This window comes from Meriones unguiculatus, chromosome 20, assembly GCF_030254825.1.
Source record: "Meriones unguiculatus strain TT.TT164.6M chromosome 20, Bangor_MerUng_6.1, whole genome shotgun sequence".
Classification (NCBI taxonomy): Eukaryota; Metazoa; Chordata; class Mammalia; order Rodentia; family Muridae; genus Meriones; species Meriones unguiculatus.
The window spans coordinates 44,174,426-44,189,467 of record NC_083367.1 but is presented as its reverse complement, the minus strand read 5'-3'; the positions used below and the strand labels follow the sequence as shown (position 1 = coordinate 44,189,467).

At 46.9% G+C, this 15,042-nt stretch overlaps 1 protein-coding gene across 7 annotated transcripts in view; it reads right to left on the bottom strand.

Annotated features, from left to right (window-relative positions):
• Positions 1-12,442, bottom strand: part of Fyn (FYN proto-oncogene, Src family tyrosine kinase) — a 197,793-nt gene extending 185,351 nt beyond the window's left edge. For 2 of the 7 annotated variants that reach the window (XM_021657250.2, XM_060373357.1), the window contains exon 1: positions 12,009-12,440. Coding sequence is in view for 2 of the 7 variants with exons in the window: in XM_060373354.1 (XP_060229337.1) it covers positions 12,009-12,041 (33 nt within the window). In the remaining 5 variants the exon portion in view is untranslated. Of the gene's footprint in view, positions 1-3,676; positions 3,729-12,008 lie in introns of all 7 variants that reach the window. The other 5 variants (XM_021657249.2, XM_060373353.1, XM_060373356.1 and 2 more) reach the window with 4 other exon arrangements.
• Positions 12,443-15,042: the final 2,600 nt, after the last annotated feature.

The following is a 15,042-nucleotide window of genomic DNA, read 5'->3' as shown; positions in this document are numbered from 1 at the left end:
GGAACTTCCCTGTTCCTCCCTTCACAGCCTCATATATCCATACCTGGCCTTCTGAGGCTTCGTTCCTTGGGATTCATAATTATTTTCCTTCTAACAAAGCCTGCCTCTTAAGGGAAGGTTTGGCTAACTCTGATCTCTGAAACACACTTGAAAGGCCTGCTTGAACATCAAAAGCTGAGCAATACATCCCTTGTCTGTGGCCATGTTCTGTAGTCTCCTTAAAGTAAGAACCCTTGGCTTCAGTGGGGGAGAGTCCCAGGGCAACAAGAATTGGGAAGAGTCGAAAGAAAACCGAGTATCAGTCGGAAATATTATTCCCGCTAAACCAGCTGCACATGATGCAACCTCTCCTGGGTCCAGAACACTCATGACGTATAAAAGCAACGCATGTGCATATCCTTCTTTCAAAATATCTATAAATGCTTGAACCGAGGGCAACAGAGGCCGATGGGTTCCTAGTCTCAAATTCTTTACCTCTACCATCCTTTCTACTGCTGAGTAGATATCCAGTTTAACAGAGAGCTACCCTAGCATCAGCATCAACCGGGAACCTTCCACCTCCCCAGGTTTCCTTATTTAAGCCTCTCTTTCAACACATGTATTGTGTTAACTCCCCAGCCAGCAGACCCTTCCTTACCACTCCCAATTCAAGCCTACAACCCACCCCTGGTTTCTACGTTCAGTTGGTTCAACTTTTGTTTTCTTTCGTTTCTGAGAACATCCTGCTCGCTTGAGTAGTCAAATCAATACTTAACTCTAGGTCACCACAAAGCTGGCTTTTCCATGCAAACGTTGCAAAAGCTGCGTTAAGGAGAACCATTAAAAACCTCCAAGTTCCAGTGGGGTGCCAGTCCACAGGTACTTAGGACCCATGCAGTCACAGCTGTCCTGAAGCTGAGTGCTCTCTGAACCTTCTCTGCACTCTCAAGACCTCGTGTGTGCACTGCTCCACCTCCTCCTGCCGCACCAACATCTCTCTCGTTAGTAGAGGAGAAAGGGCAATAAGAGCCCAGGCGGATGCTCTAGAAGAGCAATCTGCCTTTTCGGGTGCAAAGGACAATTGTTGCAGGGGCGGGGCCAAGGTGTCTCATCCAATGAAGAGAGAGCGCCTGTCATAGTTGGAGGGTTGAGGAACAGGAAACAGGAACAGGCAGACTGGGAACACAATCGCTTCCACGAGCTGGACTTTTCGGCACGCAGCAGTCTGGGGGGAGCACAGTAGGACTGCAATTTCACAAGCTTCAGGTCTCTCTGGATCATACTTCCAATAGACGAGCTGTGACCGTCCGATGTCCAGGAGCTGCCAGCACTTACGCCTGGTTGTTTCCTTCTACCACATTGTTGGCTTCTTCCCAGCCCCCCCCCTCACTGGCCTCCACAGAGTAACTCAGCCTCTAAGGGAACTACCTCCAGCTCTAGCTGCCCAGAACCAAGAGTATGTTCAGTACTGACAAACCAGTGCGAATTCCTAAGAAAGAGGGTGACAGCCTTTTCACCCAAGATAGAGAACACAGGTGGGATACAAATTACTACCTGAAAACAGAATATGGATTCTAAACTGTATCCATAAGCACAGTGGGTCATCTGAGGTACTGCCTAACTAGGAACGTTTTCTTAAGATACATCCCCATCTAGAAGTAGTACTGAAAGCACGCAAGAACAGTGCAGCCAGCGAGTGCAAGATACGCACCCGGATACGCACCTGGCTTGCTATAGTTTTACACGACCTTTCAGTGCGCTGCTACTAAAATAGACAGGACTGACAATGACATGTACAAAAGTGGCTGAACATGAACAAAATGAGAAAGTGAATCAAGTGCTGGCATTAGAAGCCAACAAAGGGTAAAGTCCATCTTTCAGAACAGTACGTGACCCCCCTACATTTACGGTAGAGGGCAGGGACATTTCAAACCCTAAGCTGTGCGTGGCTAAAGCAAAGAAGCCCCCCCACCCCCTCTTCTCAAAGATCACAGAAGCATTTCAAACCAGAATGAACACCAGGTACGCTCCCTTTTGCTTCTGCAGCTGTCCTACATCTACAGAAAATGTTCTGTCCGTGCCAGCACATGAAACTGGCATTCAGGTGAGGGCTAGGCAGGGGAAGCCATTAATGAGGAACCCCGGTGCAGCTCAGAGGTGGTTCAGAAGATGCTTAACAAATGCCTAACAAACACCGCCCATGGTGCTGTTGTGTCTTTTGTCAGAAAAAAAAAAAAAAAAGACTAGTCTGGTCCCTCCTGTAACCATGGAAAACATTTTATAAAAAGCTCATTTCCTACCATTCCTTTGAAAGACACACAAGGCGGGGGGGCTGAAGATGAGCTGCAGTGACAAATCCTTACTTTGCAGGACCTTAAATCTAGTATAGAGCCCTCCTCCCCTGCCAAAGGCATTCTTCAGAAGATGCTGCGAGGAGAAGGTACTCCCACAGGCAAAGCTGCCTTCTGTATGGCTCAGGCGACTCTGTAAAATGCAAAGTCCAAAAATGGGCAGGTCCGTGGCAGGTGAGGCTGTTTTCTCTGCCTCAGAGGCTGTGGGGCATGCCTGTAGCCTCGCAGCGCCTTCTCTTTCACCATTGACTACTATATGCTTCCAGTCCCCTCCAGATGTGGGACCATTCTGCACATTCTCTCTGGTCTCACACGTCACTCTTGCAGTGTGGGAACCTCTCCCCAATGTCTTATCTCCCTGTCTCCCTCTGAAAACTATGTTGGTGAAAACCTAATGGCAGAAGGGGAAGGCCCAACTACTTTCCTGACCATGCTAAACTTTCAGAAAAAAAAAAAAAAAAAAAGAAAAGAAAAGCTAAAACTTCTGAACAAAGTTCTTTAGATTGATCCAAAGACACCTAGGACAACTGTTAAACTTACACCATAGTCGGTAGGGAATGCATCTTCTGCCACCAGAATGCACGGAAGCTCACTGCTCAGGAAGATGCCAGTCTAGTACCATGATATCCAGGAAACCAGCTGCAATCAAAACCTTGGCCTATGGCCCATCTAAATAAGCATTACTGACCTTCCACTTGTGAGTGATTCAGCTACAAGTTACAAGTGGACAGACCAAAAGATGCAAGAGCAAACAACACGCTAGCACCAAAAGAACCAACAATCTCTTGAAAAGTCAGGACTCCCACAATAAGGACTTTAGGATACTGGAGAGCTGGTCATGGCTAAATAACAGCTGGAGTATTAACGTGGACAAATCATAAAGCCTTGGATTTCTCAGATCAGGTTCTAGCTAACAACACAAGGCATCACATTTTAGAAAGCTACTGAGATATATAAATGTTTAATGTAAGAAAATGAGGAGACTGGGATTCTAGCTGGGCCTTGACAAATGGGAAGAATTCCAAGGGAAAGACTAGGGGCTCAGAAAAGGTCAATAAAAGCAAGAAATACATGATCCATATTAAAGGTAGAATGACTGGACAGACATCTTGGCTAAGCAGTGAGGTGTGCCAGGTATAACCGAGGCATGACATGGAGAGTGCAGTCTTAGAAGGCCATGTTCAGGAATCCAGTCTTTCTTCTCCTACACTGTGGGTGGTTAGCACCCAGAAGGAACCAGCATCAACATCAGCTCCTGCTGACAAGGATCTGGGCCTCCCCAGTCAATCTAGAGCATGGGAGTGAAGCAAATGTTCTTTGCAAGCCAGAGGCAGAAGGATACATACCCTGAGAACGTGGACCAGACCGCAGCGTACAAAGAACTGGCACAGAGCGACACTGTCAGGGAGGAGACAATGAGAAGATAAGAATGACAAAACGTTAAGAGTGTGCTGATACAGCTCCAGAGCTGTGTCTGAGAACAGTAAGATGCTGTGTTCACATTTCTAGGTTAGAAAATAAACTAGAGCAAAGTGACACCCTCCAAACTGAGAGAATAACTGGGAAAACTGGGAACAGGAACCAATGCTTTTAAAAACACTCAATTGCGCAAATAAATTTAAAACAAAAACCAAAGTTCACAAGCAACAATATCTGAAAATGTCATGGCTTTTGAACTGATACCACACTGGTGTGGAAATGAAGGAACTGATAGGGAGCATTTGCCTTTCAGTGAAGTTTAAACTGGACAGGTTGTCACAGACAAACAGGCCCAATCACTTTTGGGGAGGATTAAAAGAAGGATTGGGGAAAGCTCCCTAGGCTTTGTTGTGGTAAAGAAAAACTGGCTCGTTTTAAATTTTCCGTTAAAGCCCTACTTTTCAAAGCAGATGGACTCCTTACACAACTTCTAAAAAGCCTACTATTTTGGGGTACCTCAAAGATGGAAGCACTGAAGAAAATAAAGATTGAACTCACCAAATAAAACTCCACTAGCACATTCAAAAGAAGCAGGGGCTTAGGAACCTTTAAGGTGCACGTTCAGAGGTCTTCTTGTGTCAGAAGCCAAGGCTCCCCCAACTCTGGCTGGGGGCGCGGGGGGGCTCATCTCTAACAATCCCCACCTGCTCCCCACCACTAGAGCTGGGCCTCCATTCTGGCTTCAACCCCTGCCTTCTCAAAGTTCTTTCTCCTGTATTCTCACTGTTCCTCCCAGCTACAGAGAAGATCTCAGAGTGTTTGACCCTGGCTGGCTGACTGGAATCAGAAAGCAGCCTGGGAGCACACACTCCAGCAGCGTCTGGGCACTCTGCAATCGCTGACGTAGTGTGCCCTTCTTCTGATGGCAAACCTGGTTTTATTACCTGTTCGCTGTTCTACAAGGGTGGACAGAAGTACAGAAGGACCAATGCTTGCAATACACTGGCTCTGTGAGGCTGGCATAGAATCTGCTGGGTACGCGCGCTCCCTCACAGATCACAATCTCCTCTGAGAGATGGAGCAAAAGGAAAGTAAGGAACATAGGCACTGGAGCCAGACCCCCTGGGTTCACATCCCCAGCTCTGCCACTCACTGGCATGACAAAAATCACATAACCTTTAGGCTTCAGTTCTCTTGTTAAGCGGGGCTAATGATGTCATGGAATAACGCTGTGTGTTACCCTGGTAAGTCACCCCCATATACCCATGATTTGCCAAGTGCTTACATGTCACTGTAAAAGTCCAGTACTCCTTGTCCCCAACCCATTTGACTCCCTCGGCTGCATGAGTCAGGCTGTGATGAGGGTGACAGGAGTTGGTGAGCTTGTGTTGTGGGAGCCCTGAGGGATGGGGGGGGGGGGCTTCTCAGGAAGTGAGTCCTCAGCGGCCACGTCAGGAGTGAGCTTTTCCACAGTGGGGTAAAGGTGCCTGGACATGCCCTACCTATCACATGACATAGCAACTGCAAAGGCAAGGAGGCAGGAAAGGGGTATTACAGCCTTCAGAAGCAGGAAGCACCCAGGCCTGGCCTCACTAGCTATTAGCTGTGTGACACGCGCAAGTGACCTCACAGCTTTGAGCCTCTGTCGCCCCATGTGACTAATGGGGATAATAATATTGTGCCTGTCACATGGAGTTGTTATGATTAAAAAATTACTGTGTGTAGAATGGCAAACACAGGCCTCTAGGGCTCAATAAAAGGCTGGCGTTATCTGTCCAGCCACATTCAGACAAGAACGCGCAGCTGTGGAGAGCAGCGTGCACCTTTGATTACCCACAAAAATGGTGAGGAGAGTACAGGGCCAAAGCCTGCGAACCCCAGGAAAAGCCTTTTGAATAGCGACAAACAATCAGCTGAGCCTTTCTGATATCATTTTTTTTCTCCCCAAAGCTTATAGGAAATAGGTGCTCAAGATTTACCTTCCCAAGACAGCATGGTGTCGCCTGAGAAGGTTGGCATACTAGTGCAGAATGGGATGTGTGCTTCCTGAAGTGGACCCAAGAAGACCAAGGTGGCTTCCCATCTCAAGGGAGGCCCAGAGCAGGCCCTTCACAAACAGGCGGAGACCAACAAAAGCGCTGGCATCCAAATGTCACAACTCCGAGTCCAGCAAACACTGTTAAAGTTTCATGAGTCAGTAGGCATTATCTTTTCTTCCCACGTTTTTATTAGGCCGTAAATCCAGTTCAATTTATATCCTTCTAGGATTACTGCGTCCTAATCAAGTCCAGAGTGTCACTTATCCCTAAGCTGTCTATGCTACATGTCCCCCAAGCCCAGCTAGATAATGCTGTTGAGGCTACTTAGGTTGTTTGAAGAGCTAAAAATTAGATTTGCTCAACTACAAACTCTCAAAGATGGTCATATTTCTATAAATAACCCAGATCTTTTTTTTTCTACAAAAATCGAATGCATGGTTTTCTTTCTAGTTTTCTTTTTCTTTACAGAATCAGGATACATTTTAAAGTCGAAGTCAAGAGGCTGAAGTGTAAATAGGTTACAATTCTGGTTGTCTAACCAAAACAAAGAAACCCTTTACAAGGCTGGCTTCAGAATGTCTTTATGCTTCTGTTCTCAAGGATAAAAAAGAGTCTGTATTTCTTAAGAAGACTCAATGAAAATGCATTCAACCACACCAGATAAGCGAATTTCCTACCTTTCCTAACATTCCTTGCTCTGAGACTGACAGTCGTCCATTAAATCTCTTTATAAACACTCAAAACACCCTACACACACACACAAATACAGTGTTGCTCAAGATCATGTACATAAGAAAGCATTACTGTGATCTCTAAATGCTTGTGTATGCGTGTGTGTGTGTGTGTGCATACACACACACGTTATATATAAACACAGTTACATATACTAACACAGTTTACTGATATGTAGGGCGTGGTTCTAAGTGCTTTATACTCGTCAATTCTTTCAGTCTCCATTTAGAGATAAAGAAGTGTAAGCAGAAGAGGCTCATGGTTAAGAATGTACACTGTTCTTGGAGAAGATACTAGTTCAGTTCCCTGAACCCACATCAGGCCAGCTCACAACTGCCTGTATCTCTAGCTTCAGGGGATCTGACACCTCTGGCCTCCTCACACACCTGTACTCACTGCATTTGCCCCTCCCATAAGTATTTTTTAAGATTAAAAAAAAAAATCAAAGTGTAGAAATATAAGGTCACACATCTAAGATGATCAAATAGGGACTCCACCTAAGCTCCGGACTCTAAACCCCATCCCTCTCCTGAACTGAAGGGCTCAAAAGCTGGGGACTTCGGCACTCTGAGCAGGTTACCAATTCTCTCTGGATTCATTTTGTCCCGAGTGAAATTAGCGTGTTGAATTATATGATCCTTAAGATTCCAGGTCCCACGGCCTGCAACCTTAAAAACTCTGAGCGGATTCCTCGTGATTGTATGTCTGACACCTGCACTTGTCCATGGAGAGGCAGATGCCAAGACTGCTATTTCTCGGTTCCCTGGATGATTCTCTGCTTGGTTTTCCAAACTTCCTACGCTAAATCCAATAGCACTTTTCATCCTGTATCCTGTCACCTCTCTGGCTCCAGCTACTACTAAAGTTCCTGGCTGTCCCCTATTTGGGATCTCCTCCACTGAGGGCCTGCACTCTTATTTCTGTTACTGGGCTCACCTTGGCCACACCTATTCTTTCTACTGCCATATTCTCCCCCAGAAACATATCCATGGCTTTAAGTATTTTGCAATTTGCTACTAGCAAATATTTATTTGAATCTTAGTCTTCTTCCCTCATTCCAGACCCACCCATCCAGTCACCTGCATCCAAAGTGGCCACAATGAAGCTACCCTTCTGGTACCTTACTGGTCTCTACAACTCTCCACCTCATCCCACAGCGATTTCTCTTCTGTGTCTCAATCTTTCTCACTCCATCTCTACTAAACACTTTCCCTCCAAGCCTTCATCTGCTGTTCCCAGCTTCTGCATATATTCCTCCCAGAAAGGCTCGTGTCCACCTCAGGCCCAAACCCCACACTACTACCAAGTTATGCTCATAAAACACAAGTAAGGCTCATGCCACATCTACTTGAAACTCAGGATGAGCACTTTTAAAAATGTTTTCAATTTCTCCTTCAGCTCTGTCTGATCCCTCGGCACATCTCTCCCCTCTGCTCCCACCTAGTTTTGAACTAGTCGCAGCACCCAAACAGTCGTGTATGTACCTTTTGACACACACACATATTTTTTCTGATACAGCGGACTTCCCACAAAACTCAGGTAACCAATTCTTACTCCCATAGATCTCCTCCTGCACCTAGTGGCGCAGGGCAAGGATACTGTAGCCACACTAACTGAGCCTGATCCTGACTCTTCCCTAACAATTATGATTTTAGATCAGTTATTCAAGAAGTATTGAAACTTCTAATTTTCCTTCCATAAAATGGTGATTACTGGAGACACTGGTTCATATCATTCTTGCTCAGATTAGAGCTTAAGTAGAACATGACCCAAAGTGAATACTCAATAAATGTTAACTATTATCTATTATTGTCATCTCTTCTAGTAGACTGTGGGCTTCAGAAGAACAAGGAGCATTCACTGCGATAGCCCTATCTCCTTGCTTCCTTGTACAAAAGAGCATAGTAGGCTAATTTTTGTAGAACGTTAATTAAGTGTAAGGAAACTTACATAGCAGGGTAATGTTTGTAGAATATTAATGTAATGAAATGGCTACTGAAGAAATAAACGTACATTATCAACTGTGATGACTAACATGAACAGAACTCCTACAATAGTGTGGAGGTCTATGGGAACTAGGAGCCATTTGGGATGCTAGCAGTTCCCCTACTCAAGATCCAGAAGCATAGTCAGCTTCCATGTAATATGCTGGATGCAAAGACACAGCCAGGAAAGCTGGTGATGGAGTCTCACCTGTCCTACATTCTGAAGGGAAAGAGAAGTTCAATTCCCAACCAAAACAGTAATCATCATGAAAAAACTGTGTCAATGAATAAGCTGTTAATATGAGTTTAGTCCTCGGTAACTGGTAGAAGACTCTTGTATAAAGCAAACATATATAAGACTCTCACTCCCTCATTCACGATGCCCAGCTCCCATAAAACCCCCTCCTTACTGATATCAGCAGGTGTCCATTTCTTAAATTCTTAAGGAAACTAAAATAAAATGGTAATGTGATTTGTAAGGATCCTCTCTAGCCACTATGGCATCTACAGAATTTCCAGATTAAAAACTAGGCCCAGATAGGTACTTGTAGGATAAAAAACAAAAAACAAAGCAAACAAAAAAAACAAACAAACCACAGCCAAGTTCACAGAGCCGGCATCAAATGAAGGTATGGCAATGGACTGCCCAATGATAAATGGCTCCCCAAATGACAAAAACCAAAACATGCTGAAGATGAAAATACCTGAAACTTATAAAACCAAAGCAACAAAATAACGGTGGCTTCTGTTAAGTGTTGAGTGTTGTGCAAAGCTGTTTACCAAACACACACTTCTTTTCCCTTTCTTTGGGCCCATGGCTAAGCTAGACATCTCAGATTCTCCGGCACTTAAAACATGGCCATACAGTCAGCCTTCTCCTAAAGACTGAGCGGAAGTGATGTGTGCTGTGCCCAGACCAAACCATTTTAAAGGTAGATACACCCTCCCCCACTCTCTTTATACCACCAATCTGTCAGCTGAAACAGGTTCCAATGGAAAGCTGTGGCACAATGGAGGACTGGGACCTACAATCACTCACTGTATAGAAGAAAGCCACATACTGAACAGAAACACCTATTTTGGACTATCACATGAGCAAGAATAAATATCTCTTGTTTTTGTACCACTGTATATTTTCAGGCCTATAATAACCACTAACATGAATCCACTTAAAACAGATGTTGGGTACATATCATTGACCTAATTCACATTTGTTGCACATGAAATGAAAACCACCAAGAAATACCAACTAAAGCAAAACTTGAGAGAAAACAGGACAAGCCAGATTAGGTCCCCTGTCCTCTGCACGCACAGAAGACAAACATAATATGTGATGACAACATTGAAAGACAAATTTGGAGACATTGTCTGTAGCAGAGGAGTTGGAGAAGGTTTCTGAAAAGAGATGACATTTGTGCTGGGCCTGGAGGGTAAAGGCTTCAAGAACGTCAGATGAGGTTGGAGAGTCCAGATCCCTGGAAAGTGGAGGACATTTGTTCATGCTCAACCTTATCATTAGTAAGTGCTTCTACCTTGGTCAGTACAGCATAAGTTTATTGTGTACTGACTTTCCTTTCTGGGCCTGGTGTCCAACACACCAGCCTTGTTTTCTGCCTTTCTATACATACTGTAAAAAGTTCCATGAGGAATGTCGGAGTGTCATACATCACGACTCTTTTCAGATAAAATGGCTAAAGAATAACTTGGAACAGTTTTGTTATTCTCAACAGCCAGGGCACCACAATCCGGGAGTCGGCAGCTACCGCCTAAATTTTGATATGCCACGCCTGAGGCTTACATGACATTAACTTTCCCACATTCAGAGGAACATCTTCATCCCCTGCTCAGAGTTAACTGCACCCTAAAGCTTGAGGGTTGAGACCACTTCCTCTGAAGTCAGCTCATGAATGCGTGGTGCTCACCCGGCAGAGACAGGGAGGCAGAGCACAAAGGATGCCAAGTATTGTAGTTGCTCTGTGGTAAGAGAAGGATGTGGCATCCGAGTCAACCTTGAAGCAGGCAAGTGGCATCTCCAGTGGTCTTCCAAATGCCAGCCCAGTCCTTGCCCATCCACAGCCCCAGCTTCTTAAATAAAAGGGCAGAGCAACACTGCTGGGCAGACCAGAGCTCATTTCAAAAGACTTCATTCAGCGAAGTGGCCTTGGACTTCAGAGAATCCAGTCAGACCGCCTCACTCTTGTTAAAAACAGTTTGAATCTGACTCCGAAACAAAATTCTTCTGAACCCCCACTCCACCACCAATTTATCCCATCTCAGGTATCAGTACCTATCCCCCAAAAAGAAAAAGAGGGAAAGAGGGAGGAGAGAGGTTTCCTTGAAAGTAAAGCAACTCCTGAAACAGCTGAAATAATCTCCTCCCTTAAATAGAAGAAACTGCAGTTGCCACTCAACGTTACCAGTCTGTGAACACTGCAAAATGCTTGCACCTGCCACCCGGGATCTTTGAGCTTTCATTTTTTTTTTTTGTAAATGTGGCAGAAAGGCCTAAAGAGATCAACTGCTTCATCAGAAAGAAAGGGAGCCCCAGAGACGAGACACAAGAAGCATGGTGCCCTGGGTACTTTATGTGTCTCTTCTCTATGAACTGAAAGGGCTCTTTGTGTCACACTCTCTCTCTCTCTCTCTCTCTCTCTCTCTCTCTCACACACACACACACACACACACACACACACACAGAGCGACTCTGATTTATTGGGGGAAGGAGGAGCAAAATGGGTGATTTTATTATCCCTCCTCCCAGTGAGTTCCAGCCAGGGCCCAAGCTTGGTGGCCTCTTTCTAGTCCAGTCCCTTCTGCCTGTGGCCGCAGAGATAAGAGAGCCTGGAGGAGACCAAACAAAACCATCCACCGACCTAGGGAAGTAGGGAGGAAATCCAGCGAGTGGAGAAGGGAGGAGAAATGAGCTTGAGAGAGCAGAACGGGTGGGGGACAGAGGAAGAGGAGGCAAGGCAGGCCAGGCACAGGGGAAAAGGGAGGGGTGGGTGGGTGGTAGTACAGGAAGGGTGAAGGTGAGAGTGGGGGAAGTGCAAGGGAGGTTCCAGAAATAGGCAGGAGGATGCGCTGGGGAAGGCGAGGGCAGCCGAGGGAGGAGGCCGAGAGGTGGAGGAGTGGGGCAGGGGTTGGGTGGGGAGGAAGGCAGCACGGGGCATCAATTATTAAGTGATTACATCATCCCTGACATTAAAACAACACACACAGCCCGGGTCCCCGCGGGGGGCCGCGAAAGCAGGGCGGGGGCGGAGCTGGGCCAACCTCGCCCCCAAGCCAAATCCTATTTTTTTTCACCGGGCGCCGGCCGGCGGCCGAGGAAACATACCCCGGTGCCTGCGCAGCCTCGGGGGCCGCACCCCGCATCGGTGTCCTGCGTCGCGGGGCGCCCCGGAGGCTGCGCGGTGGGACCGCAGCGGGAGCAGCCTGTGCGGGGGCGCTGGGCCGGGCGTCTCCGCAGCATCCCACGGCTCCGCGCATCCCCGGCCCCTTACCTGCGTGGCGTGGCGCTCGGCTCCGGAGCACATTCACATGGTCCTCTCCCCCGCCCTCCTCTGGCGCGGCCCTGGAGGCTCCGGTGGCTCCGCGGCGGGGCCCGGGAGCTCGTGGGCCTCGCGAAGCGCCGAGGGGGCGGCGCCGGTGTCCCCGGCCGGGCTCGGCAGCCCGGTCCTTCCCTGGCGCGGGCGGCGGCTTTGTGTGCGCCCGGGGGAGTCCTCGGAGCGCTCGGGCTCGAGGCGGCCTCGCTGCGCTCCCGACCGGCGGGCGGGTCTCGGAGGCCCGGCGCACGGCGACCCCTCCTCCTCTCCGCGGAGCCCCCTCCCCACCGGCTGCGCTCCTGACAGATGGCGCAACTGCACCGACGCGCCGCCGCCACCGCGGCTCCTCGCAGCTACTCTCGCTGATGCTCGGGCTGCTCCGGATCCCGAGGGGTGCGAGTGGGGGCGGGACACGTCCGGAGACTGTCAGGTCGCTCTGCCCTATCAGGGAGCCCTCTGGGAGCTGAGGACCGCGGCCATTGGTGCGCGCCTCGGAGGCGGGACCGGCATGGGTGGGGCCACCCAGTGGGTTGAGCGTTACTGTGGTGGCGGGCATCCTGGCGTGCAGGCAGCTAGGGTGTGCGAGAGGATGCGAGGTTGGTGGTGGAGGAGGAGGCGTGTGTCTGGGGATCGTGTGGAGTTGGGAGTTGGCGGGGTGGACAGGGGAGAAGCGGAGGGAACGAGCTGCTTTCTGCTTTGCTGGTGGAGGCTGGCACCTGCCACTCCGCCCCACAGCCATGGGAACCAATTTCTCCAGAGAAATAGCCTCGCCTTTGAGAGTGGGAGGATAAAATGGAAAGGTGTTGAGAATGGTGGTTGGAACTTAAGAGAAGTGAAGATCAGAGACTGGGAAAGCTAGAGCCCGCAAACGCGCAACGAATAACAAGGAGAAATTCATAATTTATTAGCCTCATTTTATTGGGCACTCATATATGCCCCCCCCAACACACACACACACACACACACACAAAACCAGGAAAAGTATTGCTAAAATGCAAAGGGCCTGTGACAGAGAAACCCAGAACTACCCAGTAGAGATTGTTTGAGCTCTTTCTCCAGCTGTTTAGCAGGAACCTTTGCTTGTCTGGCTTCTTAGGGCATTCAGGCTTCTCTGGGCTTTCTTGTTTTCACTCGATGCTGAGCTGAGCTATTTGCTCAGATTTTCCTTGATGAAATAATAGCCGGCTTGGTATGCAGTTGGTCTTTATTTCCGATCCAGCTTTTCTATGGCAGGATGTAGCTTCATAAAAAGAAACACTTCGCCTTCCTGATTTTCTTTAAAGGTAATTCCTGTTTACTGAAAGCTCTGTTTTAAGACATACTCGGAATCATTTTCCTTAATGATTTTGGCAAGAAACTCGCCTCCCCCCGTTCCCCCGCCCCCCCCCCCAGCATATCCCATCTTCTGAGAAGTACGTTTAAGCAAAGCAGCCTTGGCTTCAGAGCTCAAGGTCTGTGTTATCTTTCCTGCCCACTACTTTTTTTCCCCCCTGTAGTTTAAAAATACTGGCGCTGACCTTTTTTAATATGCGGTGCTTATTCAGTAAGTGATCCATGATGGATGAGGAAACTGAGGAAAAGAGAGTGTGACACTCAGGAATTCCATGTCCAATCTCTTCCCAAAACCCAGAGCAGATGGGATAAGTCACCTCATGGTTTATAGTTTCTTCAGAGGAGTCACTTTTTGGCATCTGCAACATAATAGCTTCTCCATGTAATTAGTGGACAAATGAAAGACAAAATGGGTAAATGACAAATTAACCAACTCCCAGCAAGACTCCATTCTATGTTTTTAGTTCTTTACTTGCCTTGCTTAAAAAAGAAAAAAAAAAAAAACAAATAAAACAGCAACAACAACAAAAACTCTTCCTAAGTATAGCTTTAAAGGGATTGGGTCAATTTTGTTTTCTTATTTTCTTACAAGCAGTATCTATTAGACCAATTAGAATGTAAAATATCTCCTAGATTTTGCTACTTGGTTGGTTTTTGTTGGTTCTATTTCTTTCACCTTTAAGTCCTCTGTTTCTATTCTGGTGTTCTCTTTTTGTTTTGTCTAATCTGTGTTTCCAGTTTTTGTTTCAATGTATATTTAATGTTATTAGAAACACTTTAGTGTTTCCCATCTTAGTAGACTAGTTTTCTTATCAATCAACAGGAAGATAAAAATAGTTACTCCAACTAAAAAACTATGTGCAAAGGAAGGGCTAAGGAGATGGCTCTGAATAAAGAAAGGGCTGGCTGCTGAGAGCAGGAGAACCTGAGTTTGGGTCCCAGAATTAGACATTTAAAAAGCTGGGATGGTGGCAAGTGTCTGTAGCTCCAGATCCAGTGAGAGACCCTGTCTAAAAATATATTAAACAGTTTAGAAAGCCTGACATTGACCTCTGGCCTTTACAGGCATTACACACAAGGGCAAGTACACTCATAAGCACATACAAACACCTATAAACACACACACCCCATGCGGAGACACACACGTGCACAAGGGAAATGAATTCCAAAGTGACCATGCATCAGCATATGCCCAACGGACTGGACATCACACTACACAGATACTTCTCAGCCGTGTCCATTGCCATTCTGTTCACAATAGCTAAGACTTTTAGGACAACCTAAAAGTTCTTTAGCTGAAGAAGGAGTCATGAAAATGTGGGACATGTACCCAGTGGAATATTCAGCCATAAAGATAAGGGAAACCATGAACTTTTCAGGCAAATGGGTGGAACAACAAAGGATCATCTTGAGTGCTGCAACTCATACCCAGAAAAGTTAACATCACTTTTTTTTCTCATTTGTGGTTCCCAGTTCCAAATTGTCAGACGTAAGTGCATCACATGGAGAAACTGCAAAAACCAGGAATGTAAAACAAACTGTGGCAGGAGTGGGGAGCAAGGGAGAAGGAAAGAGCAAGGAATAGGCAGTTTGAAGGGAGAAGAGGGAAAATTTGAGGAGGGGGGTAATTAGGGAAAGAGAGCAGAGAGTAAATGCAGAA